At 39.8% G+C, this 25,699-nt stretch overlaps 1 protein-coding gene across 4 annotated transcripts; it reads right to left on the reverse strand.

Annotated features, from left to right (window-relative positions):
- Nucleotides 1-511: 511 nt before the first annotated feature.
- ago3b (argonaute RISC catalytic component 3b) lies at nt 512-25,699 on the reverse strand. Of its 4 annotated transcripts, none has more exons than XM_006794389.2 (20): nt 25,620-25,699; nt 25,069-25,307; nt 19,101-19,272; nt 18,851-18,971; nt 17,723-17,931; nt 16,419-16,555; nt 14,888-15,022; nt 14,637-14,724; nt 14,393-14,540; nt 12,998-13,117; nt 12,765-12,908; nt 10,572-10,705; nt 10,113-10,297; nt 8,151-8,310; nt 7,757-7,847; nt 6,867-7,061; nt 6,435-6,569; nt 5,728-5,829; nt 5,091-5,290; nt 512-4,721 (listed from the first exon to the last, which is right to left on the reverse strand). In XM_006794389.2, exons 2-20 carry the CDS (start codon nt 25,085-25,087, stop codon nt 4,613-4,615), a joined length of 2,604 nt encoding a protein of 867 aa, XP_006794452.1. In that variant the 5' UTR covers nt 25,088-25,307; nt 25,620-25,699; the 3' UTR covers nt 512-4,612. The 4 variants fall into 4 exon arrangements, with proteins under 4 accessions (XP_006794452.1, XP_035765222.1, XP_035765221.1 ...); XM_035909329.2 differs by having other exon boundaries at nt 12,786-12,908; nt 25,531-25,676; XM_035909328.2 differs by having other exon boundaries at nt 25,531-25,676.

The following is a 25,699-nucleotide window of genomic DNA, read 5'->3' on the forward strand; positions in this document are numbered from 1 at the left end:
AAATATATTTTGAAAACATTTGCTCTGGACTGCTTTTATTACTACTTAATTACTTACGTAGTAAGACACTAGTGCATACCAAGAGCTCCGCTAGTTTATTAGTTTAGCTAGGACCGCAGCTAATGGGATTTACAGCAGCATTTTTCGATATCACAATAATAACATAGTATTTGTAATGTTTCTGCAAAGAGCAACACCTTGATTTACAAAGAAAGGGCAAGTCCATCCATATTTGGATGCAACGGCACTTTGACTGATTGCGTTTCACTTATGACCGAGGGCTCCCTTCAGTTTTTAGTCTAGCAGTCAGGTGGTGGAAGTAAAGCCATTATTGGAGAATCAGTCTCAGCTTAAAGCTGAGAAGGACAGAAGTAGCTCTCCTTAGACTCATGCTTCTCAGATTTTGCAAAAAGCCTCAGTGTGATGTTTGGAAACAAAGACTGGATATGACACTTCCTTCCAATCACGACGGCAACACGACTTTTATACATAGAGTATTTATTCCAAAAATTAAATATGACAAATAAAAAAGGCTCAACTTAGGACCAGGATCAGGTGAGTGTTAAGACAAACTTTAAAAGTTCTTTAACATACAGTTGTACTTATTATTAATATCATAAATTAAAAAAACAGAAAAAAAAAAAAGACAAAACACATTTTCAAACTCAAATATTTTTTTTCCTTCAAGATATGCAGCCAACCTTCTGAGGCATCTAAAGATTCATTTATTTTGTGGGGAATCCCTTAACATGGGAGACGGGCACTCGTGGAGAAACAAAAGCTCTTTGTCCAAGTCTGTAAACGTCTGAACTTCACATTCGAAATCAAAATGAAGTTTTCAGACAGAGACACGCAAACACGGAGAAAAAGGAAGGCCGGCCAAACCGATTGCACAGAAATTTTTACAGCTGCTTCATTATTGCTGTCCATTTCAGAACGAACACACAAAACTCAAAACGCCAACCGAGGACAACATGCAGTACGCCTCACAGAAATAAATAAATATGCTACATCATGTCTACACTGAGATATTCGTTACCTACGAGTCATGAGTGCTTCCCACCCAACCCCCCCGCCCAAGTTATGATTTGTATTACTGAAAAATGTTTGGTTCTAGGTTGTGCTTGAGTGCCCGTCCAATAAACCAATCCCTGCAGGCCTTTTGGTCCTGTCAGCTCAAAACGGATAAATTCTGCAAATTTTTGTGTTCTTGGCATACATGTCAGAGGTATCCACACACACATTACAGTATTTTCAGGTATTAATATATACGTATTAATGTAGACTCTGGGCTCAGCACACTTTTTGAACATTTTTTTTCCAGCACCATCAGAAAAAGGCACAGTCTGTAACGGACAGGAAAACAACCCCCCCCCCAAAATAAAACCTCCTCTCATTAATATGCAAAAGAAAAAAAGTTTAGTATATGAATAAAAATCAAACAATGTCCTAAAGCTTCTCAGATGAGCTTTTGAGATGATAACACAAACAGAGTGTGAGGAGGGCTGAGGATTCATCTGATCGCTCTACGACAACACAAACCTTGATCGCATACATAAACCTAAATTTGGAAAGTTATCGCAGACCTCGACGTTATTAGTTATTAGGCTTCTGCTTCAAATAGGACTTTGTTAGAAAAATAAGCAATACATGCATTTCATTATTAAGTTTAAATATAAATATGGTTTTTTTTCTTTAAAAGGGGAAAAAAAGGCATCTGAAGTCCTGTGGCATCACTAGTGGAGAAGGGGGTTCCTGTAATAAGGCTGTCTAAAGGTCAACTTACAGAGACGAGCAGAGCACCAGCAAACAACGTTAAATATGCCCGCCATTACTTTTGCTATTGTTCAAGTAAAAAGCAAACAACCCCCCCCAAAACAAAAACAACCAAAACAAATGCTGGTAATGTCTGACATTAAGAAACAGCCTCGGCCAAACATAGCACTTCTCTCCCCCTTGAATTTCTGTTAAGTGCAGTAAAATATCCTTTTCGCTTTTTGTGTATAAATATACAGTATTTATGTTTATCTGCTGAAATATTAAATAAAACTCCTCTTATAGCAGCTGATTCTGGTGACACGTGGCAAGGAGAGCGTCAGCACTCACCCCGACCAGGCACATGGGTTTGGTCCAAGGGATGAAACCTGAAGGCTTCATTTGTGTTAAAGTAAACTGAAGGTTTGAGATGAGCAACAGCCTGCGTGGGGCTGGGTGTCCAACAATAGCAGCAGTGCAGAGACGTCAATGATGGACTAAAAGTTGAAAAATAAACAAATAAAGATGTCAACATCACCACCTGCAAATCCAAATAGAGAGGAAAACCCCCCAGAAAAAAAAAAAAAAAAAAAAAAGATAACTCTGCTTTTGAGAAAAGTGTCGTCTTGGCACTCAAACTGCAACGATTAGTTGATTTTCAGTCGATTAGTCGATTAACTTGTCAGATACTGGTTTTTGTTGTCATTATTTCTTCTTCTTTTAAATAAACAAAGCTCTTTCCATAAATTTTTCATGTTTGTCTAGCTCAAAATAGATGGGATGCACCAGATAAATAGTGGCCCTGCATCAGTGATTATAGCTGCTGAGATCAGTTAGCAGGGCCAATAGCAGCTGATGCATTGTGCATTTTTATTTAATTTCATTATATTTCAAGGAAAACGCGTTACCGTTCTTCATCATACATGATAATGAACCACACATTTAGATTTTAGACTCTTGGGGTCCAACAAAAGAAATTTGATGCATCGCCCTCAGAGTTTACAGACTTCTGATTTATTTATTTTTTTTAAACATGCAAATGACTGAAAATAAGGCCTTTGTAGCTGCACTAATCCAAATTTGTTTGTGAAAACAAATGAGACATAACCCAGCAATAAAAAGCTGAATTTCAAAGGCTGGGACAGCGAATCCTTCTCAAACACAAAATTTATAATCTCGTTTGAGATTGTTAAATACATTTACCAAAAAATGGAAAAAAATAAGAATCAAAGCTGCTGCCTTGAGTTTGATCATTTCATTATCTGGAAAACCAGGTTGGTGAACAGTGAGTGTATTTTTGATGTTTTTAGCCGATGTAAAGGTTTTCTCTAGCAAATAAACCAAATGAAATGCATTTAGAGGTCTGGAACCAGGAGACCAAAAGCACCATTTAGAAAACATGACCAAGGAGAGCGGTCAAATATAATTACTGTTCAAATCATCTATGTGCCGAAAAAAAACAAAGAAAAAAACAAAGATTAGCTGTAAAAATCATGAAAACTACTTTTTCTGGTTAACATGATGAGTCTGTAGGACCTCAAACATTTTTCATATTCAGATCTGTGATTTAGAAAAACAAAACAAAAAACGCAGCAAACATTAGCAATCACACGTGGCTGGCGGTAGGATCATCTACAATCCAGTGTGCTGTGTGTGTTGTTAACAAATCGACTGTTTTGAGGCACCCAAACCGTTTCAAAAAGACCTTCCATCCTACCAGTTGTTCAATTTCTAAACATATCAGGCACTTTAACAGAACAAACCTCCTCAAACACAATCAGACCTCACCACGACCGAGCCTCACGTCTGAGGCATCAGTCCTACACGGTCACCAGAATGTCAAATACTGCACATTCCTGATTCCATCTTCATTGTCACTTCCCAGATCTCATTAAGAACAACACAAATACTCATGAAAACACACCTGCGCTCTCCATTTTAACACGTTATTGCACTGAAGGAGTTCTTCACAACTGAATCGGTCAGTTTTTTCTCTCTTTAAAAGTAAAAACTGGGAAAAGTCCAAAGGTTTGTGGTCATCTACACACTATTGCTGTAAATTATTATTAATTTAAGTTAAGGAAAAAGAAAAATCATAAATAGTCAGACAAACAAGAACAAAGTCCATTTCATGGCAATGACTTTGAATCTTATAGTTCTGTTTATGCACCTCGCCTCACAATAAGGCGACAAACGACAATGCCTCAAAACGGCTGTACGTGGCTCTGCTTAGAAAAATGAAGATTTCATTCAGTGTCTGTGTTGGTAGAGTGCAAAGTTATGCTGCTTACTGTCTGGCTGACAGACTGAGGAACCACACAGAACTGGCTTAAAGGGAGACAGAAGAGAAACCACTAAGGCAGCCCGCCCATTTACAAAAGGTGCCAAAGCTAACATGCTGCCACATCGATCACACACTTGCTCAGAGAAACAACACAGACAGGCTCTAGAAAGCCAAAGAACAAACATGAACATTAGGCTCAACATGAGGTTACAAAGCAGGTCAGGTCCTCTGTGATTCTACCACCAATGCACCAAAAATAATATATTTTTTGATTACTGGCTGCTCCACCATTCTTTAAAACCCCAAATAATCCCATAAAAATCAAACTGAGTGTCTGTAAAATGCAGAAGGCGAGGACACGGCTCACAGGGAGAATGAGATGGAGGTCCGGAGTACATTGGCTGGTTTCAGATTAGATAACATGGCTGGACTCCTCTAGGACATTCCTACACAGCCGCTGTCGTCGTTTGGCTTCAGCAAAGCTGCGCCAGCACAGAGTCACTCCGGATCAGGAGGAAGTTGGGCACTAAGACTGGCTGAGTAACTGGGAGGAGGAGTGAAGTGGAGGGGTGTTTAGGCGAAGTACATGGTCCTCAGTGTGTCGTGGTGGATCTGAACAGCCTTGGCCAGAGCCTGGGGGTCCCTGCCGTTACTCTGCCCTGAGACATGGCTGCCCTCCGCACTATGACAAAAAAAAGTTAATAAAAGAAATAAGTACAAGGATAACAAAGGTATACAGAGATACCTGAAATGGTTAGCCCCCAGAAAAACTATGGTACTATGATTATTTAACCCTCACTGATGCGGTTTAACCACCATATTGGAAAACAGATGCTGTAGTTGTATTAAAAGTCATATTATTGGCCTTCATCAAGCTACGAAAACTACTACAGCAAAATATTAATGCTAATTTGGATTGACTGAAACAAAAAGGTGATCATATGAAACAGTTGTTTTCGAAGGGTACAGGCAATATTAGTCATTAGAAGTTCAAGTCCTCTGGGGTTTCATGAAAAACACAAATACAAACATTAAAATATTCGGGCCCCACCTGTCATGCTCTTTGTCGACCAGGTGGTAGCGAGCGCGGAAGGCTACAAGGTGAGCATAGTAGGCAGGTGCTGGGATGGACACGGAGCGTGTGCAGCGGACGTAGGTGTGGCACAACTGGTAAGTGAGGAGCTGGAAATCGTCAGCGGTGAAACAGTTGTCATCCCACAGTACGTGGTAGTGAGAAGGACGACTGGTACCCTGGAGGGAGGAAAGCGGAGTTAATCGCACCCAGGAGAGAAAGCAGCTCCAGCGAGAGGCAGCAAACAATGAGCGGCTAAAATTAGGTGAAGCTGGTAGGCCTGTGTGTTTGACAGTAACAGGGTTCCCTTCTCCAACAGCTGCTGAGGTGTCAGTTACGCAGTAGAGTGAGCGGTGTAGTTATTAGGGAAATGCTTCAAACATGAGTGAAAGAGGCAGATTCCAGGTTTAACTGACAGGTGGCAGAAAGGAAAATTAATTCTGTTAATTAACGAGTAATGATTGATCAACATGTCACAAGCTAATTAATATAATTTTATTTTTTTTTATTTATTTATTTTTTTATATACACAAATGAGAGACATGGTCTAAGATTGTTTCAGCTTCACTTTAAGGCAAAGTCACCTGAAAGTTTGTGTCTGTCCTTGAAATCTTACCTGGATTCCAGCGTGACTGCAGAGGTAAAAGTCAAACTCGTATGGGTGGGTGATGTCTGTGTCCACTGTGGTGCCGGCAGGAATGTTTCCACTTCGTCCCACCTTATAAGAAGAAACAACGTAACAATATACCGGTTGAAAATAATTTGAGTTTATTTATTACAAAAGCAAGTCTTTCTCAAATATGCATTGACTGGTGTCCAATTACATCTTTAAATCTCATCTTTTAAAGATCCCAAATCTATTTCAAAACTACATATGATCAATTTGTACATTTATAATTTCATCATCATCCCTCTCTGATTATGCACTCCTCCTCCCTCACACCTCCACCTCATCCTCCTCACCTCAAGCCTGATCTCCTTAACTGAAGTCGGGGCTCTAATAACCAAAAATGTGCATAAACATTCCTATTTATTTCCAGTATTATCACAATTACTTATTGCCAGCAGATTAAACATGCAACCCTCCCGTCTCCAGACACCTTACAGTGATTTGGCTAAACATCATCAGCTGGTTACACACTGTACCTTTAACTTAAAGTTGCAGGCTGTTTTTCCATCCAGCTTTCCATTAACCATTACAGACCATTGTTTCCAGATTTTAACCACATTATACAAAAACAGTAAGTTTCTAATATGACTAATTAACTAACTCACTCCTCAGAGGAATGGGACAATTGGGAGAAGTGGTAGTTTATTTCTCACCCGCTCAGTGCGATCTGCGCAGAACAGGCGTGTGTGATGGCGTTTCTGCACGACGATGTAGGTTATCCCGGGCTGGTATTCCTTCTCGAGACTGATGCATGCCTCCCTGATGGCCAGCAGCTCATAGTACAGCACCTAAACACAAAATAATACAGTACACATTCAAAAAGTAGATTTTAGAAAATCTTATTAAAATACGAGTGGGGATTAAATTACTTATTCTCTGTGTCTGATGTGCACATTACCTGTTACTAATTTTAGTTACACAATCATGGTATAACAAATAAACAGCATTTCTTTGGTGTTATTTACCAAATAATAAACAACTTCGTGTACAAGTTAAACTGGTGTTTATGGTGCCTGAAAGAGTTTCCACCCAAAGGAAAACTAACAATAAGCCTTGAACAATATATATATATTTTTTTAAAGTACCTGTCTGAACTGGCCCTCTGACACTCCATCCCTGTAGAAAATGATCCTTGTTGGCTTGTAGCGGGTCGACTTGTAGAACTGGATTAAGAGCTCTCTCACCATAGAGGCCAAATCCTGGATGACCTCCTGTCTAGGCCTCTGGACCCGCACTGTAGCACAGTACCTGCAGGGGTGGGCATCCATACTGCCTACCACCTATAGGAGGAGTGTAGACAATTGCAAAAAAACATACAAAAAACAAAACCCTGCCATCATTTTCTGTTAAAAATTAAAAATTAATACTTTAACCTAGCCAATTAAATAGTGTCAACAGTGCAAATAATCTACAACAACATTTCTATTTATGGGGATCCGATACATTTAGGCCTGTTTTGTGACTCATCACTGCAAACATGAGCCCAAGAACAAGTACTCAAACCACTATTAACAACAACAACAACAACAACAAAGATTAATTGTTTTTTAAAGAGGTCCCCACAGTCAGCTAACTGTAGTCGCAGCTTGACCTCACAAATCTTAAATCTTGTAAGAGGAACTAACACTCAGTCTGTGAAATACTCTTTAGTGCTCTGTATTCAAGTACTGGAATTTTTAAAATAAATCCAAAGATCTACTGAGAGTCAATGTTAAGAATAAAAAATAGGAATAATGTGAGCTTGCTTAATAGAATGTGTTAATATCCTGGCTGCAGCCTTTTGTACAGCCTGGAGGTATAATAGATTTATCCAAGCCGGTAATCAGGGCATTACAGTAATCCAAGCACGATGACACCAATACATCAATAATTTTCTCCAGTTCAGCTAAGGAGGGAATATGTTGCAATTTATAAGTGTTTCTTAAACGAAAGAAACCGGAAAGGGAAAAAGATGTTTCCTGACGAGACGACTCACCGCTGCAATAGATGGCTTCTTTCCATCTCCTGCAGGAGGATGAGTGACATCAGCCCCAAGGAAGATGATAGGTTGCTGAAACACAGTGGGTCTGGAAGTAAGAGAAAAGAAAAAAAAAAAAAATTATCTACCAACCAATGTGTCATGAAATGACACAGATCACATGATTTTTGGCAAACAAACCTCAAGGAGAAAAACAGGAGAAAAAGCCCCAACTGTTTCATAGTTTTAAACTTTGAAACAAATAAACAATGTAAATCATTTATTTATTTTACAGCTTTTTCTAGCTCATAATGTCATATAAGCACTTCAGTGAGAATGTGTTTAAAAAACAAAAACAAACAAAAAAACCATCAATGTCTGTTAATTTCAGTTTGAAGTCTTGTGAGCTTACCGCTGATGTGGAACCAGAATGTTGTTGATGCCTCCCAGTTTGACATTGATCTTGAGGCAGAGGTTAGACAGGGTCTGAGGGGACGTTTTTACTACGTTCTTCACCTGCACGCATTGGGTGGCCATGCCGAGGAGGGTATCACCCACCCGCTTCACCTCAGCTGTGGGTAATCAGAAATATTAGTCATCCTTTTACTCTATGCAGGCATGCTTGATAATCATACGTCAGACATACAGTGGGGCAAAAAAGTATTTAGTCAGCCACCGATTGTGCAAGTTCCCCCACTTAAAATGATGACAGAGGTCAGTAATTTGCACCAGAGGTACACTTCAACTGTCAGAGACAGAATGTGAAAAAAAAAAATCCATGAATTCACATGGTAGGATTTGTAAAGAATTTATTCGTAAATCAGGGTGGAAAATAAGTATTTGGTCACCTCAAACAAGGAAAATCCCTGGCTCTCACAGACCTGTAACGTCTTCTGTAAGAAGCTTTTCTGTCCCCCACTCGTTAACTGTATGAATGGCACCTGTTTGACCTCATCATCTGTATAAAAGACACCTGTCCACAGCCTCAACCAGTCAGACTCCAAACTCCGCCATGGCCAAGACCAAAGAGCTTTCGAAGGACACCAGGAAAAGAATTGTAGACCTGCACCAGACTGGGAAGAGTGAATCTACAATAGGCAAGCAGCTTGGTGTGAAAAAATCAACTGTGGGAGCAATCATCAGAAAATGGAAGACATACAAGACCACTGATAATCTCCCTCGATCTGGGGCTCCACGCAAGATCTCATCCCGTGGGGTCAAAATGATCATGAGAACGGTGAGCAAAGATCCCAGAACCACACGGGGGGACCTGGTGAATGACCTGCAGAGAGCTGGGACCAAAGTAACAAAGGTCACCATCAGTAACACACTACAACGGCAGGGAATCAAATCCCACAGTGCCAGACGTGTTCCGCTGCTGAAGCCAGTGCATGTCCAGGCCCGTCTGAAGTTTGCCAGAGAGCACATGGATGATACAGCAGAGGATTGGGAGAATGTCATGTGGTCAGATGAAACCAAAGTAGAACTTTTTGGTATAAACTCAACTCGTCGTGTTTGGAGGAAGAAGAATACTGAGTTGCATCCCAAGAACACCATACCTACTGTGAAGCATGGGGGTGGAAACATCATGCTATGGGGCTGTTTTTCTGCCAAGGGGACAGGACGACTGATCCGTGTTAAGGACAGAATGAATGGGGCCAAGTATCGTGAGATTTTGAGCCAAAACCTCCTTCCATCAGTGAGAACTTTGAAGATGAAACGAGGCTGGGTCTTCCAACATGACAATGATCCAAAACACACCGCCCGGGCAACAAAGGAGTGGCTCCGTAAGAAGCATTTAAAAGTCCTGGAGTGGCCTAGCCAGTCTCCAGACCTCAACCCCATAGAAAATCTGTGGCGGGAGTTGAAAGTCCGTGTTGCTCGGCGACAGCCCCAAAACATCACTGCTGTTGAGAAGATCTGCATGGAGGAATGGGCCAAAATACCAGCTACTGTGTGTGCAAACCTGGTAAAGACCTATAGTAAACGTTTGACCTCTGTTATTGCCAACAAAGGTTATGTTACAAAGTATTGAGTTGTATTTTTGTTATTGACCAAATACTTATTTTCCACCCTGATTTACGAATAAATTCTTTACAAATCCTACCATGTGAATTCATGGATTTTTTTTTTCACATTCTGTCTCTCACAGTTGAAGTGTACCTCTGGTGCAAATTACTGACCTCTGTCATCATTTTAAGTGGGGGAACTTGCACAATCGGTGGCTGACTAAATACTTTTTTGCCCCACTGTATAAAGCCATTTTCTGCTTCGATAGAGTTTAACTTCAAAATCTCTCTCTTTCAAAAACAAAAAAAGGAAAATATATTATTGTTAAACAACACTTGGTTTAGAAATTAAAAGATCTTTGTACCATAGACTGGTGTTTTGCCAGGTAGGATCACGATGATGAGCTGTAGTCCAGCGTAGGTGTTCTTCAGGTGTCTAAACATGGGCTCCACGCTGTCAGCTCCCTGGGCATATTTACAGAAACAGGGCTGGCCTTGGATAGGCATCCCAGCATCCTTTGAGATTTTCCGCAGCTGGTCAGTGAAGCTCCTGAAAGAAGGGGGGGGGGGGGGGGGGGGAGGAATTAAAGTTTAATGAGCAGTATGGTTCTGAAGATTAACAATCTGTACTTAACTTATACCTCCATAGAACAAATCAAATACCTTAAATAACCAATGAAACTTTGTTTCAGTTTACTTTTTGAAACTACAACAAATTGTTACTAAATTAACACACTTATAAAGCAAGTCTAACATATGTATATCCACTAAGTGCTGTTTCACAGTTTAACCACTTTGTAAATAAATAACCAAACCGAGCTCACTTGAGGATCTCTTCTCTGCACTGCCTCTGGGTGGCAAAGCAGGCGATGGCCCACATCTTGATCTCCACTCCAGTGTGAAACTGCTTCCCTCTCATGTCCCAAACCCCGTGACTGGGTGTGGCCACCGTGCGGTTCTGCAATGACAGTGTAGGGTTGATCTGCTGGGGCTGACAGTCACACAAACAAATATAATACATGGACAATGACAATGTATGGATTCATAAGACGTAAGCAGCTAGTGGGAGCTCAGCTGGTTTTCTTAATCGGCTGAGCGACTGATTGGCTCATTATTTGGTAATATTTTTGCTGCTTTTGTTCTTGCTTTCGTCATGCACATACAAAGGGGAAAAAAAATAATTTTATGATTGACACGCAAAACAGAACCACTAAAAATTAATCAACATTGTCTGTGTAGATGATCTCCCAAAACAGCATTCATGAGTTAAGGTGTAATTAAACAGAAATCACAAACATGTTCAGAAAGATGAGAAAATGTTAGCTGAATTAGTTTGTAGTCGAACAGTGGAAGCAAATTAAAGATGATTTCTCCTCCCAGGGTTTTCTCCACAGGAAAACTAGCTAATGGGCCACTGATGATCAGTTCAATTAAATTCATTTACTTTTGTGTTGCACATCTCCACCTGCTAGCATCTCCTCCTTTTCACACAATTTTAGTGAAAATACATCATTTCCACCTTCAAGAGCCACAGATTTTGTGGATATTTTGCAAAGTATTGTGCTTTGTTAAGGATGGATGATAACTTTTTTTTTTTTTTAACATCATGTAAACATTTAGAGTTGTATTATTGTGGATGATGTGATACGGCATAGCTGTTCTGAAGTGAAATTCACCTGCTTTATAAATGTTTTTCATGTAATAATTCTGACTAAGCGGCACACTGACCTTTGAGAGGGAGTTGCATAACTGTGCATTTTTAATCATAAGAACAAATCTTTTTAACATGAAGAAATATACACAATTTGCAAAAACCAATCACTAACACCTTCACATATATGAAATCTCATGGCTGAAATGCATGTTGGGGAACGCTTTCTGTCAGTCAGCTCCTTTCTTCATCCTCAATTTGGGCTTATTTAACTTGAAAGTAGCACAAAGATGTGCTAAAGGGGGCAATTTTGCTTTATTTCTGGTTTTGCTGCTTCTGTGTTGGACTCTGCATGGATAGGGTTCAAACAGCTCATCCCAAGTGCAGCAAAAGGAAACAAGGTGAAGCAGAGGCTAACAGGTGCCAAAGATTGTACCCCATTTGTGATTGTCAGTGGAATCAGGACGATCCCAGGATGCGACTTGGTTTTCTCAAAGCAACAGCAAGGACTTTTTTTGGCTGAAAAATGTGCACCTTATCTCTGCTGATATTTCCTGGTGCAAATTTGCCTCATTACACATACTTTCTGCAACTGTGCTGAAGGAAAACTGTGCTTCTAGTTTGTTGCAAACACGCCATAAGACCAAACTGTTTTGGTTGTGTAGTTTTGTTTCTCCCCTTCAGATTTCAGGCCCCTCTTCTATGAAAGCAGCTTCCAGTTTGGATTCAGGAGGCAGACACGCACTCTACTTTTAAGATTAGACTTAAAACTTTTTTTTGATAAATCATATAGTTAGGGCTGGATCAGGTGACCCTGAATCCTCCCTTAGTTATGCTGCAATAGGTGTAGGCTGCTGGGGGATTCCCATGGTGCATTGAGTATTTCTTTTTCAGTCATCCTTTTCCCAACTCACAATGTGTTAATACACCTCTCTGCATTTAATCATTGGTTCTTATTAATCTCTGGCTCTCTTCCACAGGATGTCTTTTGTCCCGTCTTCCTCCCCTCACCCCAAACCGGTCGAATCAGCTAGCCGCCCCTCCCTGAGCCTGGTTCCTCTGAAGGTTTGTTCCTGTTAAAGTGGAGTTTTTCCTTACCACTATCACTAAAGCTCTTGCTCATAGGGGCTCATTTAATTGTTGGAGTTTTTTAATAATATAAAGCACCTTGAGGCGACTGTTATGGTTTGACACTGTATCAATAAAACTGAGAAAAAAAAAAAAACAAACAAAAAAAAAACCCAAAAAACCCCCCAAAAACTCTTCCTGTAGCTAAGTGGAGGAAATCCTGTTGTCTGCAACACACACAGAGACATGTAGAAGGACACACACATGCGTATGAAGCGTGATTTAAAGGGGAAGGTACCATAAAGGGTTCAGAGCTCACCCTGCCACCATACTGCAGCATGGGGGCTGGCAGGACGCGACCCGTCACCTGAGCCATCTCATCTCGCACACGGAACTGAAACTCCTGGACAAACGGGTCGGCATCATAGTTTGCACTCCGCACCTAAGAAGGGGACAAAAGTCTATTTATTCAAAGACACCAAAAAACTAAATCTCCCATGCTGCATTACTTTTGGCCTACAGGACACTCACCAGCCTGCTAATCTCCTCTTGTCTGTCTGGTGCAGAGCGGGCTGTGGCTTTGATCATGGTTGAGGTTTGGTTGTCCGTTAGCTTTTTAATACAGCGCTGTCCTGCTACAATGTTGCACACCTGGAAGTAAAAACAAAAGTGTGGAAGCGGTTAATCAGCTGCATTTCTCAGGAAGGTATTGAACCCAAACGAGTCACTGAAAAAATGGAAACTACAGTAGACCGACTGCAGTGAAGTTACATATCTCACATTTATATTTTTCTGTGAAATTTTAATCAACTTGTAAAGCTATATTTTAAATTTTCATGTATTTAACAAGCCAAATAACTACTCAAAAGAACCTGTTTCTAAACTTCCATTAGTTGAAGAGAAAGCAAACAGCCCACAGCAGGAGCATCACAAGATGGATATAATGGTAAGAACAACAATTAAAAAAAACAAAAACAAACTGTATTTGGGAAATTCTTTCAGTTAAAATGATAGTGTCCTGACATATTACAAGTTTTGAGAGTTTTAAGTGATCTTAATCATCAAGAAACCGTTCTCAAACCAGGGTAGTTTACACAAAAGAGAAGGCCCAATGCTGCTTGACACTATCAATCCTTCTCATAGGAGACAGAGCTTGGTGACGCTGTGGCTGGAGCCACATAGTGTCATAGACCAAACTTATTCAAGGATTCTGGTATTATAATACTAAAGGCTTGAAACTTTAAACATGAAGGTAGGCTACCCAAGATAAGGTAGGTTATTTATTTATTTATTTTTAATATGACCTACCTATTGAGTAGTAACATGCAAACTGAGCCCAGGTTCAATTAATCAAAACAAGTAGGCCAGATGACAATAGGTGTGAAGACATGGCAGTGTTTCACTGGTAGTGCTCTGCTCTGAATGTTAAAAATAATGGGTCAGTGCTATTTAAAAAACAAACAAAACAAAAAAAACCCACTAACATAGTGCGTTTCTTGTTATGAATGCAACACCATCATTGTGAGCTTACTGGCCAAACAGTCGACCCTATGACCCTAGATGTGGAAAAAAAAAAGCTCATTTTCTAAAACCTTTATTTAACCAGGAAGTGAAACTTGAGATTAACAATCTGTTCATAGGGTGTCGTCATCCAACATAGGCAGCATTAACCTAACATTCTTAGATGCCAATTTCATGGAAACTCCATACAAGGGCCCTGCCAGGTTTAAACCTCGCAGTCCCAAGAATTCATGTCACAAAATTCATTTAGACCTCAGGAATCAACGTGTGTCGACTGTCTTTTGTAGAGCGAGAAATGCACATTGTTCTCAATCCCAGTAGCAAGTAACCTCTAATGATTTAAAATCCAGAGACTGTTCTTTTAGGGTTTTAGGGCAAACTCCTACGATCGACATCAGTTCTTACCTCTAGAGGCAAGTAGGTGTGTTTCTGTTCCTGTCCCACCTGCAGACAAGGCAGGTGGGGATATTTCAGCTGCAGATTGTACTTCTCTCTGAAGTACTGAGCCACTGTGCGCTCAACTGTTTGACCGTTCTCAAGCTGCAATGGAAATCTGAGGATTTGAAAGTACCAAGAATGTGTTATTGTAAGCCAGCAACAGCTTTGAGTGCGAGTTAACATCTACTGGGGGAGCAATATGGAAACGTACGTCTGGAGGCTGGCAGGGCGCCGTGTTACATTGCAGACTCTGTACTTCCTACGCATGGTTCCACAGTGTGTCACTTCCACTTTAAGACCTGTGAAGATGTAAATGATAAGCAGTTAGCTCCCCCCCCAACAGTGGAACAACTGATACCTCAATTACATACACGATCTGAAATTATCTGCAGCAATAAACAAAATGTTATTACTGTGACACTGTGATAAAAAACAAGCAGAGGCTGTCACTCTGTGACGTACCTTTGATCTCTTTGGTGAACTTGACCCTGTGGGAGTCTGTGAGAGGGCGTGGCTGCTCGTCAATGTTGTGAATGTCCAGAACCTCACACATGAACTGAATGACTGGCTGGGCTTTGTAGAAAGCTGTGGCTGACACTGAAATAACACAAGATGAGTTAGGACAGTCAAAATGGTAGGCCAGAAAGATTCATTTTCAGTCACATATAACCAAAAGTTACTTTTGGGAAAATCTAATTGTTGCAACTTTGACCAGTGCCACAACAACAAATCAGATCAATATAAGAATGGTGAAGCCTTATGTAGACAGCCAAGACATGCCGAGTTGGTTTAGAGGCTTTGATTAAGACAAAAAGGGAAATCTGAATTTGATTATGTCATTAAACAACTGGACACCAAGATCTGTAGCAAATTCTGGATTTTGTTGTGACAAAACAGTAACAAATACTGAAATGTCTGCTTCCCCAAAATTTCACAGTGACATTAAAAGTTAGTTTTGTGCTTTTACTATCGTGCCAAGAAAAGAATAATAATAAGTTAATGTGCATACACTCAGAAGACCTTTCCAAATGTAATGAAATGTAACACAAAACATCCAAAGCTTACCAAATAACATGAAGAATTAAAATCAAACTGAAGTTTTACAGGAATTTGCAAACCTGCTTATAAGTCACACAGGTCTAGAGACCAGTCAGTCTGGCTTTTCAACGTGGCAGGGATCACTGACTGGTTATGGCTAGGTGGCTAAGGGGAAGGCAGAATTAATTCCCTGACTGGCGAGTGGTTGCTGGCAGTCTCCGAAATCATTTGCAGAGAGAGTACAGCAGCAAAAACTTTCTTGTGATGGTTTTGGTTGCTAGCAGATTGCTGTGGTCGCCCACCGAATGCATGAAGACACCAATTTGCTTGCCAACACTCACGAACTACCCACACTGTGATAAATTCCAGAAAGTGTGACGGAAACTGAAAACTGAGAATGTTTGCCATCAAAGCAATAGACATACCTTTTGAAATAATTCAGCAATAAGATACAACTTTTACTCTGAAGGCAAACATTCTTAGCCTCTGTCACATTATGAGGTTCCACTACTGCACTGCAGTGAAACTTCCAAACGTGTTGGTCCATAAATTGCATCCTCCACGCAAACTATGGGCAACCGCAGCAATCTGCTGGTGACCAAAGTAATCATAAAGCAACTAGTTTTATCTAATGACTGCCTGCACCATTTAGCGCCCACTCACAACCGGTCAGGAATCATATTTTCTTTGAGTAACTGGTTGGCAGCCATTCCAACCTGCTAATCTGTCTCCAAGTCTGTGTGACTAAAAGCAGACAGCTGAAAAAACTCAGAAAAGAGAAAAATGGTAAAACTTGTAAAAGTTTTAAGACCTTTACTTTTGTACAGATTAACTAGTAGTAGTTAAGTTTAGTGCACACACAGTAACGATCATGTCATCCTAATCTGGGCAAGAAAGCATATGCGTATTCACTACATGCATTCCTTTTAAATGTTCCTGCTTTCACCATCCTTACCATCAATATTTAGCATCATCTTCCACATGGCTGGCCGTACTGACTGATGGAAGCCAAACCAAACTTCTCTTCCTCCACCTAGTGGATGGTCATAGTCCTTTGGGGAGGAGAAGAAGGATCTTCCAACAGGGGTGTACCTGGTGACGATGTAGAGGGCACGCAGAGGTAAGCAGGGAACAGAAATTACACTTAATCCCTGTGGAGTTCACTGGGTACAGCAAAACAAGCCATGAGTTTCATGTCTCAAACCACAGGAGGCTCAGAGGGTTTGTGTTCATGTTACTGAAAGTTATTTTGGTTAATGGATTCACCAAATTACACATCCCAAGGTAGATTACATAAAAAGATGCTTTTAATCCATCTCTGCATGTCGAATTCAAATCCCAGTGGGGTCATCTACTAATCTAAAAATACATCTACCTGAGGTATTGTAGATGAAATGCAATACATGAAATGTGCAACTCTGTTGTGGTTGAAATGCTGCATAATAAATTAAGGGAGCTGTATATCTCCAGGATGCGAGCATCTTTGGATCATATTTCCTGACTTGACAATTAACTAACAAAGACACTCACATGTTTAATTCAGATTACATTATTTAGCCTTTACAGTTTTTAATCACTTAAATGTAAAATGCAACAGAGTAATGGCAAACAAGAAGCAAAGACATTCTGACAGAAATAGGACACATGAACGAAATCTATGATGAAATTATGCAATAAGATGGCAAATGAACAGCCCTAAGAGCCAATCAGCAAGGACAATAGGGAAAAAACATGAAGTACATTGTTAGGACGTGAGTACACAGCTGAGCTTCACAGCAGTTTCAGCTGTGAGGTTGCAGGTAAATCTACTTGTTTTCATAAGAGCTTGGTAAGTGTACTTCTTCTTCTTATTGTATTCAGAATGTAATTTAGCATTTCATTTGCTCAAGTGCTTTGGTGGAATTAACCAAAGATGGTGAGGACAGCATGATGGATTGAGCAATTTATGATGCTATAACATTATATATGTAAACTGCAGGATAGCTTAGAGATAATCTGCTGGATTTTTAAACCAGACCATCTTTCAGAAATTAAATAGAACAATTCAGACAAAGGCTTCAACTTAATATTCAGGAAGAGTCTCCAAAATGTTTCCAATTGAAGACACTTGCTAAATAGTAGACATCAATGTCAGTTATTTGAAAATAACATTAAATAAGTAATTCGAACAAATGTTTCATATAATTTCCAGTTGTTCAGTTTAGAAAGGTGTTCATCAGCAAAACAAACCTTCGTACATGTGCAAGACAAGAAACTCACTTCATGGAGGGCAGATGCCGAAGGACAACATCCACAGCATGAACGGGGTTAGTGCTCAGAGGTTTATCCAGGTCCAGTGGCCCTGGTGCTCCACGTCCGGTCAAGACTTCATGTAGCATGTGCCAGCTGACTAATGACACAAATTTAATTGTGACTTTAAAAGGTCGGTCCTTCCCACCTTCACCTGGCAGGGTGACATCCAGATCAACCTGTTTAAGAGAGAAAAAAAAAAAAAGATACAGGGGTTATACTTAATCAGTGGTACCAAGTGTGGAGTTCTCATTTCTCGATTAAAAGACAAAAACGACTTCTAGGACTCTACAAAATATGACTTATTTGTGATGATCAAACTTTTTGCCCTTAATTTGTGTGAGTGAATAAAAACTTTATCTGTACAATCATGTCACATTGGAGCACTTTATGAATTTCATCAAAAGTGGGCCTAAGCATAAAAGTGAACATGATGTGCTTATTCGACAACATTAAACCCAATAGCAAGCTAAAACCAATCAGATAACATCTGAGTCAAGCGTCATATTTAACTGACATCGCTTTATGCAAGCAAGTTTCAATTTGACTTCTTTTCCATGCTTTCTCTGCACATCTCTTTGGTGGGAGGGACCAAGACTTGAGTGGAGTGAACAAGATTAGAAATGAAGAGGGGAATTTATTTCTAAACTGTTAAACAGCTTTATACTTTGATATAACCCCATGTCCAGGGTGAAAGGTTGCTGGAGTTAACTAAACCTAAACTTGTGTATTTAAAACTAGCTCAAATTGAACCCTTTCATCAAAGTGGTCACATTTGTGTACACTGCCTACTTTGATGCTGGGAGTACAATTTATTTGCATTCCAATTTCTGTAATTCCAATTTGTTACATTTTGCTCCTGATAATGCCTACATTAATTAATAAAAAAAGACTCAAAATCACATCAATAAAAGTGAAAACTGAACTAAAACTCTGGTTACCAAAAATAAGAACCACCTAAGCAGGTGAGCTTTAGACATACAAATGCGTACTGACAAGTTCAACTCTCGGGCATTAGAAATCAATATCATAGATAAGAAGCTGCTGACAGGTGCAACCTAAACAAACCAACACCACACAGAGGATCTAGTTTCTTACCCCACCAGTGGCGACAGGAAGTGGGCTCACAGTGTAGAGGCTCTTCTTCCCATCATAAACTGGCAGCCGGTCACCAAAGATGGTCACCTTAAAATGCTGCACCATGGTGTCCACTACCTCCCTGGAAATGATCACACTGCAGCGTCACTACTAATGGATGCATAAAAGTGTAGGTGTAAAATGCAAAGGAAAAGTAAATAATGTCCTGTATGAGCCAAATTACCAAATGAGTTTGGGGATTTTCCCTTACCTATTGACCCGCCGCGGGCATTTATCAGGCTTAATGTCCACCTCATACAGGTAGACATCAATCTTGGGGATTTCCACCTGAAAACAGTTGGCCAGAAGCTTGATGGATTTTCCAAGGGTGCCATATCCCGGTCGCCGTGGCAATGTGAACAGCGCTTGGGCTTCAACGGCTCCTAAAGCAGTGACAATAAAATTATAATTATTGTTTTATTCCAAAAGTAGCCAAGAGGCCACGACCTTGGGCAATTAATACAATGAATCATTACAAGACAACTGAGCTAAAACCATCAAGATGCTATTTCAATTTGACAGCGGTGTCTGTCCAAAAGAGACAGACCCTTCCTTTGCAGTAACCCCCAAGTCACTCCCAAGCTGCAGGATTACTTTAGTCTACATTTATCTATATTTGTTTATTTTGTTAATTATATTTTCAGCAGAAAAAGCTCAAAGGAATGGAAACAGTTTTATGGACATGTTAAACAACAGAGCAGAGTTTTAGCTTTTACTCACTAGTATTTACTGTAAATCTAATCTCACTTCTCAATTTTTGCTCTTATACACAAATGTATTCAGTGTACAGTAAATTCATACAGCACTTATTCTTTGTACGAAAGCACATAATCTATGTTGCATTCACACCTACGGCTAGTGTGGAATCACCGATTACCCAGATGTGCATGTCTTTAGACTGTGGGAGGATGCTGGAGTACACCGAGGGGGAGGAAAGGCCCCCACCTACCAGGAGGTTCAAAACAACCTTCCTTCTTGCTATGAGGCAACAGTGCCAACCACTGCACCACAGTACCACCGAGTGTAGAGCACCCTTACAGAGAGAAAGGCAAACTGAAGGAAGGAAGTGGTTAATAAGGAGGAAAAGTGCAGACAGTGTAAGCCGGTTCTGATGGTCAGGGATGTTAAGCATTGCCTCATTTTAAACCGACAAAACTGAAAGACACAGACGAACACTGCGATTCCCACATCAATCTGATAATGACCGTAGGAAAGGTTACAGAGTTGGGTGACATTTTAAAATAAAGACCGGCTTGGCGGTCACAGATTTCTTCTGACTGACATGGCCTTTGCCAGACAGGAGAAGTAGGCGAGTGACACACCACGCTTATTTGACATCAATTTTCATAAATACCAAACTGGAAAATACACATTGAAAAAAAAGAAAATGAAAATGACATCACACAACCACACAATTTCCACGAAAGTGACTCAGAGGATCCGCAAGACAATGTTTGCACATACATACATACACAGCTGAAGCTGTAAAGGCACCGAGACTTTGAGCACTTGGCTGCTGCTGAAATGAAAGTGTGAATCAGAGAAAAGAAATTCTACAACAGGGATGACTATGGCTATGAAATCAGTGCAACTGAGAAACTGGGGGTTGAAAAGTTAAACTGTTTCAGGTTCTGAACTCTCATCTGGATCTGAATGTGTCATAAGGAGGCATTATTGACTAAAACAATACACTTTCTGCATGATGGTTCCCCCCAGGTTGTTTTATTCCCTTGTGCCATTCCCATGGTGACGGCACCCATGCTGCCATAATTCTCCATGGTAACTACAACCGTGCTGACAGGAGGAGGGAAGAGCAGGCCAACATGGATTTACCTTATTTATCCCTGAGCTGCAATGAGAAAAAAAAAAAAAAAAGATTCTTCCTGAGAGATATGATAGCTCAGGCAGGTAACAGGGTGCCCATTATTAAAATAAAAAATTAGATCTATTTAAGAGCTGTCAGTATAGCAAAATAAAAGATCAAAAATGTTAAAATCATGTATTCTATTTAAGCTTTTATAAAAAACACTAGTTGGGTATATGTCTATTCAACACAAGGATTATTACACTTAACTAAAACTAGATGTGAAAAATTTTAAAAAAAAAAAAACAAAAAAAACAACAAGGAGGGGTGGTAGTGAATTTAAATATGTGCTGTTTTAAAAAAAAAGAAAAAAAAAAAAAAGAAAAAAAAGAATGTAATTTCTTTTAGTCTTCAGTGTGAGTAAATGACCTGGGTTTTTCCTGCTTTTAAATAAATTTCCAGCATCTATCAAAGAGGTTTTTCGTCTTTGACTAAAGAAAAATCACAGTTACAAAATATTTCAAGATCTCTCCACGCCCCCACCAGTCTGGTTTAATCAACTGAAATTCTAGTTCAGCTAAAGGCAAAAACTAAAAATAATAATCATAATTAGACTTCTATTCAGATATCTGACTCTTCTATCGCTTTCCATGGTTTTTATATGTAGTTTATTCTTACACGCAGTCGCCTCTCCAAAAAGCTCCATTCTGAGTTAGGAATTACCCAGAAACTTTCAGCCCAACAAGCTTCGGAGTATGGATTTTGTAACAGAAATGCTGACATTTAGCTCCATGAGTATTTGGACAATGTCACAATCTTTGCAATTGTTGCCCCTTTGATTTTGAAGCGCACTGTGATGGTATAAACTAACAACATATCATTAATGTACAGCTTTAATTCAAGGGGTTTAATAAAAGCATCTTTAGGAATTAATTTTCTTAATACAGTCCCTCATTTTCAGAAACTTGAAAGTAATTAGACAATTGACTGACAAGTTTTATGTTTTGTTCCCTTGCATTCTTATGAAAAATTAAGGCAAATAAGAGATCTGGAGTTGATTTCAAGTGTTTAACTGAAATGCCCATTACTGGCACTTCCAGAGGACAGGCACCAGTAATGTCCCAAAAAGACAAAGGCTCACTTTAGCCTGAGCAACAATGGAGAGATTAATAACCACTTATCAGGCTGCTTCAATGTACAAATGCACCACACAACCAGCAGCCACCCACACATGGCTGTAGTTAACCCACACATTTTAAAAGAACTCCACTGATGAGATACTGTACAGCCACCACAGCACCAACACTGGAAGCTAAAAGTTTTAAAGTGCATCCTGGAATAATAAAGCAAGTGTTGGTTAAATCTCCTCAACTTTATAGAACACAAGTGTTTAAATAGTTGTGGTGTGAATATAATCTGCTTAATTAAGCAGGCAAAGTATGATCATCAAGTAGAATTTAATAGGCAAAACTGAGTCAATCCTCACGTGTAGAAAAAATAAAATCTGAAGATGAACTCTTTTTAATGTCTCATTCTCAAGTTAATAAATAGGTATGAATTGTTCAAACATCTTATTACCATCACACTCAACATCACAGTTCCCATGAGGGGAAAACTGAAAGCAGGATTACTGCAGGATAACTTCAGCCTCAGTTTTTATTGTTACAAATACATTGGCATGGTTACCAGCTCTGCAAATATAACCCTGCACCAGAGCTGATTATGTTAAAGATTAGAGATCAGTGCGTGACAAATTACCACCTACTGGCCAATCAATTCTATGAAAAGTAGCATCACCATTAAGACCTCTTCTGAGGGAATGCAAGGGAGTCGAACATTTCTTTATAGAGCATCCAATGTTTGTCATTTTCCTGATGAGCCTTGGTAAGAAATACATTCTCTGAAGCAACATTAGTCTGTGATTTTCATGCTAGCTGCAAACAATTACAATTTTACTATTCTAAAACCCTTAATATACACGCTCCCAAGAGAAGCAGATGAAAGACTAGGACTTAACAGTATTGCAAACTTTTAAACAGAAATTCAATGCCATATGAATAATTCTGTCTTAAAAATGAAGCTGCGACACTCAAATCTGACAAAGTCAAAGTTGACAAAAGATCTTGCCAGTTTTTCTTAAAATACACTTCAATTAGATCAATATAGTAGCACTTTTTCAGACTAAAGTGAATTTCATGTTGCCATGCTTCTGTTTGCATAGCATAGCCTATGCAGAGTGAAGGATTTGGGATACGCAACCTATAAAGACGTGCATGCATGCACTCAGTCATGCAGTTGATATTTACCTTTGTGTGATCATTTATCTTGACTGCTTATGTTTGGTTAAGCAAAGTCAAAACAAAGATCCTGGGTATAATAAAATTTGCATTGTATTACAGAGCCTTGCTTACTGAAGGAAATAAACAGATACTTCCTGTGTTTAACTTATTAAAAAACAAAAACAAACTTTCCAGAATGAAGTCTAAACAGGATATGAGAGAACCACAATAACTTCACTTCCAAAATATCTGTGTACTGCATTACAAAAATTAATAAATAAATAGAAAAATTATAAACTGAAGCTGAGCTGGGTTGTGCTGCTTACAGCTTAAGGTGCTGTATAAAGTCAATGACATTTATCTGTCTTTGAAACTCCAGTGAACCACTCCATTAACTGCAAATAGGTTCACAATGGTTCCAGGTTTTCTCCGTTTTAATAGCACATCAACGACTCACCCAGGAGGTCACAGATCCCAGAACAACAAAAACAACCACAACAACCAACAACAAAAGACTGGGCAAAAATGGCATCCATGGGAGAGTTCCAAGAAAAGAACCATTGCTGAGCTCGTCTTACATTTACCACCCTTTACTACCATTGCTGCTTCAGGACTTGGATGACTTGCCATAATTGAATTCTGAATCCATTAATTCTGCTCTAAGAAAATGCTGAAGGAGAATGTGCAAAGTACACCAGCAAATCCAACACTGAAAGACTACAAAAAAAACCACCACAAACATGAAGGTTTTGGAGTGACCTTAAAGTCAGAGTTTGTGCTTAAATCTGATCGAGATGCACTGGCATGAACTTAACAGGCATTCATTCTTAGAAGCCCTGCAATCGTGAGTTAAAACAACTTCGTAAAGAAGAATGAGTCAAATTTTGAAAGAGTCATTGCCAGTTATGGAAAATACATGATTGCAGTTCTCACTGCCAAGGGTGGCACAGCCCATTACTCTGTGTTGAGGACAATTACTTTTTCCACACAGGTAGGCTTGGATGGTTTTACTTTAATAAATTAAATAACCTGCAATTTATCTTTACTCGGGTTCTCTTAATCTAATATCAGAATTTGTTTGATGAGTTGAAACACCCAAACCTGAAAACATGACCAAAAAAAAAAAAAAAAAAAAAAAATGAAATCATTAAGGGAACAAATACTTTTTCACAGCAGTGTATTTACAATGGTGCCTTGGCAAAAGAGAAAAAAGTAGTGCCGGTATGTCTGAAAACACACACACACACACACACACACTATAGTGAAAAAGTTTATTGTTAAAACTTTTTCCAGGCATGAAAAAAGGCCCAAATCTGAAACGGGTAAAGGGGATGGAGAAAGTATGGGTCAGCTTCAATGAACCAGTCAACATCTATACCCCCTCCCTCCCAGTCCACCACTGGACTTTTCCCAACAATCATTAACACAGAAACTGATACCCCTGGCAAAAAGTAAATCGATTTATGTCCCTCCATGCCTATCTGATTCATAATTAACAAAGACAGCAGTTAACTAAACATTATTCAGTAGGCTGAGTAACTATGGCAGCAGTGTGGGTGGGTGGGTGGATGGATAGGATGGATGGGATATACCCCCCCTCCCTCCCTCCCAGTCTTCAAGCACACCTGGTGGCATCACCACCTGCTTTTGACAACCTACACAGTCAAAAAAGACACCCGTGAGACTGGTTTGGGGGAAAACACGCAAATACTAAGGGGCTAAGTTTGCCTTTAAGGGTTTGTTAATACAACATTTTTCGGGCTTAGGCAACAGCAACTCCTTGGTTATGCTTGGGGTTCAAACCCAGTCTAAGAAAAACTGGTAGAAAACCACGAGGTCAAATGTCTCCCTTGTGCAAGGCGCTCAACTGACCGGTAATCTCTGGGAACTGACACCACTGAGCTTTTTTTCTGTATGATAACCTGAACACTTAAAAAAATGTATGACACTAAATTGATTAAAGGAAAACTCCTAATTGAAAACACGTAATGTTAAATGTATGAGAAGTACCACATACGGGCTCAAAATAACTCGGCAGCACCTGAACACCACATTAGCACATTTAGGCACGGTGGTTAGTTAGTTCGGGATCCCACCTGTTGTTCCGATTTCCATTCATGGGGGTGTCTGTCCGGATGAACCGGCACGTTATGATCAATAATCCTCGTAGATTAAAACGTTCAGTGTGGTTCGGCTGGCCCCGCACGCATCAGCCAAGCTCCGCCGTTCGTGATATCTTCTCCCCGGCTTCGTTCGGTGAAGTCGAACCGGGCCGCTTCGCTGTCCCGTCGGTTAGAAGTCTTCTTGTCTCCCCACTACACCTGACCTACATAAACTGGCAGATTAAAGTTGAATGAAATGTCTTAACTCCGGACTTTGGCGTTGTAACTGAAATAAGAGCAGAATTATTATCGGTGTTAAGCTTTTTTTTAAGACACGAAGTTGGTGAAATGTCTACGGTAGCGTTAGCAGCTGTGTGTAAGCTAACGACGTTCGTTAGCTTTAGCCAGCGACAACTAACAGCTAAATGGCAACCCGAGATTGACATTAATATTTACCTGCTCGACTGCTGAGTTTACTGTCAAGTTTGTTTAACGTGACAATCCCGATTTTAACTTTTTTCAAACAAATATAAGAGGCTCTCTACCTCGGCGTCCTCCTCAGCGTCGGCGATAAACCGGTCTGAAATCTGCTCTTACGCCGCCTTCTGTCATACTTAAGGGAAAG

The sequence above is a fragment of the Neolamprologus brichardi genome, chromosome 22 (genome assembly GCF_056152115.1).
Source record: "Neolamprologus brichardi isolate AB-2024 chromosome 22, ASM5615211v1, whole genome shotgun sequence".
NCBI lineage: Eukaryota > Metazoa > Chordata > Actinopteri > Cichliformes > Cichlidae > Neolamprologus > Neolamprologus brichardi.

Bases quoted from the DNA above. Each gene is read 5' to 3' on its own strand.
- ago3b (XM_006794389.2), bottom strand. The intron at 16,556-17,722 runs GTGAGTTTCTTG...CATCGTCACCAG, and splicing joins CGGCATCTGCCCTCCATGAA to GTACACCCCTGTTGGAAGAT. The intron at 10,298-10,571 runs GTGAGCTCGGTT...CCCTTCTTTCAG, and splicing joins TGCAGAGAAGAGATCCTCAA to GAGCTTCACTGACCAGCTGC.